The 6,000-nt window shown below is 42.8% G+C and overlaps 1 protein-coding gene across 1 annotated transcript in view; it reads left to right on the top strand.

Annotated features, from left to right (window-relative positions):
* Nucleotides 1-552: 552 nt before the first annotated feature.
* Nucleotides 553-6,000, top strand: part of FOLH1B (folate hydrolase 1B) — a 61,391-nt gene continuing 55,943 nt past the window's right edge. The window contains exons 1-2 of the mRNA XM_003780832.3: nt 553-834; nt 3,924-4,032. Of these exons, the coding sequence (XP_003780880.1) occupies nt 717-834; nt 3,924-4,032 (227 nt within the window). The 5' untranslated portion in view covers nt 553-716. The remainder of the gene's footprint in view (nt 835-3,923; nt 4,033-6,000) is intronic.

Here is a 6,000-nt window from a genome sequence, read left to right as displayed (position 1 = left end):
TTTTATGTAAGACAGTGTCCAAACACATCTGAGATATCAAAATGAAGTCTCTGCCTTCTACAAATTCCAGTTTCATTTCTTAAAAAAAAAAAAAAAAAAAAGGTTTTGTCACGTAAATGGAGGATAATACCCTACATGTTTATTAATAACAATGGTATTCATTAAGAGAAAGAGCGCGGTGGGGGTATATATTAATGCCCAACCTCTCTGATTATCCAAACCACTGCACCACATTCTGCTTGTTGTATTTTACAGGATTTCAGAGCTGAAAAAAAGTTGTTGAGAATTACAGAAAAAGGAGAAGTGTCTTTCACCCTCCCCTTCCTCTCTCCCTCCCTTCCTCTCTCCCTCCCTTCCTCTCTCCCTCCCTCCCTCCCTCTCTCCCTCCCTCTCTCCCTCGCTCTCTCTCAATAAGACCTGGAAATTTTCAAGAGAAACTTTTTCTCCGGAGCCTCTCAAGGAGGGCCGGATTTCCTTCTTCCCCCGGAGGCAGACAGAACCTTCTGCTGGCTGGGATTGGTTTAGCTGCAAACACTTTGACCGCGGCGAGACTTGACCCTGGGGCCGGGGGCGAATTCCAGCCGCTGATAACTGGTTAGCCAGGCACTGGTGGCGAGAGACTTCACGGCGCTCGGGGGCTCCGGGTCCAGGGCGCTCGCGGGGGCACCGCAGCACAAGGTCAGGTCCCGGGAGACCCTGCTTGATTTGCGCCCGAGATGTGGAATCTCTTGAACGACTCCGACTCGGCGGTGGTGGCCGGGCGCCGCCCGCGCTGGCCCATCGCTGGGGCGCTGGTGCTGGCTGTCGGCCTCTTTACCCTCGGCTTCCTCTCAGGTAGGGGCGCACTCGGTCAGCTAAGACCCCCTCGGAGCCTCCCCGGCTGTCTGTCGGCTGCCAGGTGGGGTGCTGCTGCTCTCTCCCAGGGGTCCAGTTTGGATGGGGGCGGTTTGGGGAGGAGGGCTGCTGGGGACCGCGCGGGGTCGAGTTCTTGACCAGCTGCTCTCACACAGCGCGTGGCCGGACCAGCCGTAGATCGCTGGGGCTGCTGACAGTCACCCGAGAGCTTTGCGGGAAGCGGCTCTTACTCCCGTGGGGTTTCATCAAATCGTCTACCTGGGGCTGCTTCCAGTTCATGGTCGAATTTAGGACATTGGTGCAGAAGGAGTTGATTTCTCTTCTCGTTCTTTCCTCTTTGGAAGTAACAGAGGCACATTTGGGAAATGGGTGAATTATTGTCAGCGCTCCGAACAAATCTTTAACAGCAGGTCTTTTGAGCCACTTAACGCAACATCCAAGAAAACCCTCTGGTTGGTGCAGGCAAAAGGGGCAAACTCAGACTCTTAATTTTTTTTTTTTTTTCAGACATATTGTCACTCTGTTGCCCTGGGTAGAGTGCCCTGTCGTCCTAGCTCACAGTAACCTTAAGCTTTTGGGCTCAAGTGATCCCCTCCCTAAGTCTCTCAGTAGAGACTCTTAAATTCTTATTCTGACTTTGTCACTATTTAGTGGCCTTGAGCAAGTTATTGAACCTCCCTTCGCCTTAGTTTCCCTGTCTTTATGATCAAGATAATATTACCTGCAACCTATTGGCAATGGTAAATGAAATAGGATGTAAACCTCTTGGCACAGTACTGGGACTTGGGGTGCATTTTTTCTTTTTGGTGAGGAGATGCCACTAATTGAACTTTAACGAACAAGACTAGCTGTAAGGTTCGCTAGAATATTCCAGCCCTGCTAAGAATTGTAGGGCCCTTTTCTGGGACTTCAAGGAGTAAGGCCTGTACCGGCTGTGTTTATTCAGTCTCTTCTACTAGTTTTGTGCGACCCTGGGATCCCTCAAAGATCTTTGTGTCTCTAACTGACTAATGTGTCTCATAACTAACATGCAGCTGTTGGTAACCACATAGGGTTGTTGTGGGGCTTATCTTCTATTTTTATTTTTTGAGACAGTCTCAGTCTAGGGTGCTATGGTGTCAGCCTATCTCATAGCAGCCTCAAACTGTTGGGTTCAAGTGATCCTCCTGCCTTAGCCTCCCAGGTTGCTGGGACCACAGACTCCTGCCTTAATGTCTAGCTAATTTTGCTGGTTTTAGTAGAGAATGGGGCTTGCTCTTGCTCAGGCTGGTATCAAACTCTTGAGCTTGAACCATGCCTGTGGCTCAAAGGAGTAGGGTGCAGGCCCCATATGCCGGGTGGTGGGTTCAAACCCAGCCCTGGCCAAAAACTGCAAAAAACAAACAAAAAAACAAACTCTTGAGCTCAAGGGATCCTCTGGCCTCAGCCTCCCAGAGAGCTAGGGTTACAGGCCTGAGCCTCCCCATTGTGGAGTTTAAATGAGTAAGTGCTCAACAAGGACACATTTCAAATTGAATTTCCATTCCCTTCCTCAACTCCAAAAATGGCAATTAGATTTGGTAAGGTCGTTTGAGGGTTGAAATCTTATGCATTTCTTTTCTTTTTTTTTTTTTTTTTGGCCAGGGCTGGGTTTGAACCTGCCACCTCTGGCATATGGGGCTGGGGTCTGACCCTTTTGAGCCACAGGCTCCGCCCATCTTTTGCATTTCTTAAAGACATTTTTATTTTTCCTAGTGTTGCTTCCCTACTCAGTGGCTGACACAGAATAGGTTCTTTATTAAACTTTTTTCTCTCTTAGGATTCCCTGCACCCCCCCCCCACCCCATCAGGCTTCCACCCTCATCATTGTGTTCATTTTTCAAATCTCACTTCAGGCATCTCATCCTCGTTGTTTACTCCACATTTCACACTCTAATCCAAGGTTTTGGGGTTTTTTTTTTAGGATAGAGTCTCGCTATGTTGCCCTTGGTAGACTGTTGTGGCGTCAAGGCTCACAGCAACCTCAAATTCTTGGGCTCAAGCAATTCTCTTGCCTCAGCCTCCCTAGTAACTGGGACTACAGATGCCCGCCACAATACCCAGTTACTTTAAGTTTTTTTTGTTTAGCAGAACCAAACCAGGTACGAACCCAACAGCCCCAGTGCATGTGGCCGGTCCCCTAACCACTGAACTACAGGCGCCCCAATAATCCAAGTTCTTTTGTTTTATGTACTGGTAGAATTGTAAATCTCTTGGCATCCAATTATGCATTTTAATATTCACATTGATATATGTGTATATATGTGATTGATCATTGAAAAGCTCCATGGAAGCTGGCTGTTACATTGATTTTATAACAATTTTGTTCCTCGATCCTATAATTTTTCCCAAATAAACCCTGGAGTGTTGGACCTTGTCCACCTCAGATTAAAAGCCAACTGCAGGAGCTAATGGCACCACATGATGTGGCTAGCTACTGCCTATGGCCTCATGTATGCCCTGGATGTCTGGCAGAGATGTCAACTGAAAACACAAAATCTCAGTGCATTTTATATAAGTTTAGGAACCAGAGCAGATTAGAGGCCGATGTTTGTGTCAATACTTTGAAATAACTTATGTACTTGAAGTACATTCATAATTAGTTCAATATAAAAGGGTATTAAATGCTTACTCTAGGCCTAGAGGAGCAGTCACTGAAGATAGAAGCTTTATCGAAAAAGGAGGTGGATCTCTTTTTTGCCTTCATTTTCAAAAGATTTTGTTTATCCTCATTAGCTGAAACATTAACATCATATTTAAATTTAGTGCTGACTTTCTTATAAAACATTTCTTAGAGTTAATAGTAATGTTGACCTGTCATTGAAGGTAGGTAAGAAAAATATATTTGAATTGGTTTATAATTTAAAAATCTGTTTGCATGATCTTTTTTCAGTAGAAGTAGGCAAGAAAAATTAAACTTTAGAAAATCTCACCTAAAACTACAGGTAATTGACAATTAGTGTTTTACATATGATGCATACAACAATAAAGAAAAATAAGTCTTATCTATGAGCTCATATCTCATTCCTCTTTTTGGATGTATTTTTCAGGGTGGTTTATAAAACCCTCCAAGGAAACCACTCACATAGTTCCACAGCATGACATGAAGAAGGCATTTTTGAATGAATTGAAAGCTGAGAACATCAAGAAGTTCTTATAGTAAGTGTATATTTGAAAATTTCTATAGACAATTTGTTGGTAAAATTTGCTATTCTATTTAGAAATCTTAGTTCAATATTTCAAATATAGGACTTTTTTTAAGTTTTATTTATTCGAGGGTCTTGTGTTGTATTTCACTGGGGAGATTATACTTTCAGCTAACCTTTATTATTACAGGGGTTTTAGAGTAGGAGTTAGCAGACTTTGTAAAAAAAGCCAGGCTTGTAGGCTGGTCTCTGTAACAGCTATTCAGCTTTGCTATTGTAGTACAAAGAAGTCCTAGAAAGAATTGGTGTGCTCCCACTCTTTGGGCACAACGTAAGGGTACATGGCACACCTGTTGGGTCCAGGATGCAACTTCAAGGGAGACTTTACCTAACAAATGTAAACATTGTAACGAGTTACCTCATTGTTTGTATGCTCACATTAACCTGAAATTTAAAAAAAAAAAAGAAGTCATAGAAAATATATAAACAAATATATAAACAAGTAAGTGGGTCTATTCTGATAAAACCTTAGTTATGGACACTGAAATTTGAATTCCGTATCATTAATGTGTCAAAATATTAGGGGGTTTTTGCTTATTTTGTAAACCTATTTAAATGTAAAAACCATTCTTAGTTCCTGGACTGCACAAAATTGGCAGTAGGCCAGATTTGCCCAGTGGAACTTAAGTTTACTAACTCATGATTGAGAGGAAGATAGCTTATTTTTGACAGTATTACTCTATTGTCCCAGACTAGAGTGCTGGGGCTTCAGCCTAGCTCACAGAAACCTCAAACTCTAGGCTGTGAGCTATCCTTCTACCTCAGCCTCCTGAGTAGCTAGGACTACAGATGCCTACCACAACAGCTTAGCTAATTTTTCTACATTTAGTCTCTCTCTTGCTCAGGCTGGTCTCCAACTTTTGAGCTCAAAAGATCCTCCTGTCTTCCAGAGTGCTAGATTATAGGCTTGAGCCACTGTGCCTGGCCCAATGTAGAAGGTGGTGTATTTTAGTAAAAAAAAATAAGAGTGGACTTTGGAGTCAGAATTGAGTTTGAATTCCATCTTTGCCCTTTAATAGTGAAGTAACTTTGAGTGAATATTTAACCTTCCAAAGCCCTTATTTGTACATTTGTAAAATAGGGATAATGATATTACTGTGATATGGATGCAATTGAAAAACATACACAGAGGGTGCCAAAAAAAGTATACATATTTTAAGAAAGGGAAAACTATTAAAATTGTAATACTCAATATATAACAACAATGAAAAATGAATACAAGTTAAATTTGACTTTCGCAGTTCTAAGAGGTGCTCAAAGTGGTCACCATCAGTGTCTAGACACTTCTGATTACAGTGAACGTTGCTTGAGCAATATTAGCCAAAGTGTTTGCTTGTATAACTGCGTATGCCATTTCAATTTCTTCTGGAAGTACCTCCAGTAGCTGGTTGTCTACGCTACACCACATCCTTTAAGATCCCCATAGGTAGCAGTCAAGGGATGTGAAGTCAGGAGAACATGGAGAAACTTAGTGGCACTCAACTCTTTGTTCTATCCATTGTCCTGGCAAATTTCCACCGAGGTAGGCTTTCACAACTTGGTGAATATAATAATCCTGGAGTGAAAACTTTCCATTTTGCTCTTTTAAGAATGTGTTGTATGCTGCTTCTGCTAACTCCTGTCTCACATGCACACTGTTGGGTAATCTTCTGTGGTGAGTGTGTAAACCATTTGGACACCATAGCAGAAGAAGCAGGACTTGGTGCTGTGCAAGGCCTCTGAGATCTTCCCTTGTGCACATCACACATACTACTACGTGTCTCAAACTTACCATGGATGCCTGCAGTTGTTGGGTGTTTGGGAGGTTCTGTTGCATTTTCACTCCTCAATTGTTGTTGCACTTCCATAACGTTTTCAAATTCCAAATATGATTTCAAAATGGTCTTGAGCTCCTGGAAGACATCTCTGCTTCCACCCTTTT

Source organism: Otolemur garnettii, unplaced genomic scaffold (assembly GCF_000181295.1).
Source record: "Otolemur garnettii isolate 467f Iridium unplaced genomic scaffold, OtoGar3 scaffold00001, whole genome shotgun sequence".
NCBI lineage: Eukaryota > Metazoa > Chordata > Mammalia > Primates > Galagidae > Otolemur > Otolemur garnettii.
The sequence above is the reverse complement of the archived record's forward strand: the minus strand, read 5'-3'. Positions and strand labels throughout refer to the sequence as shown.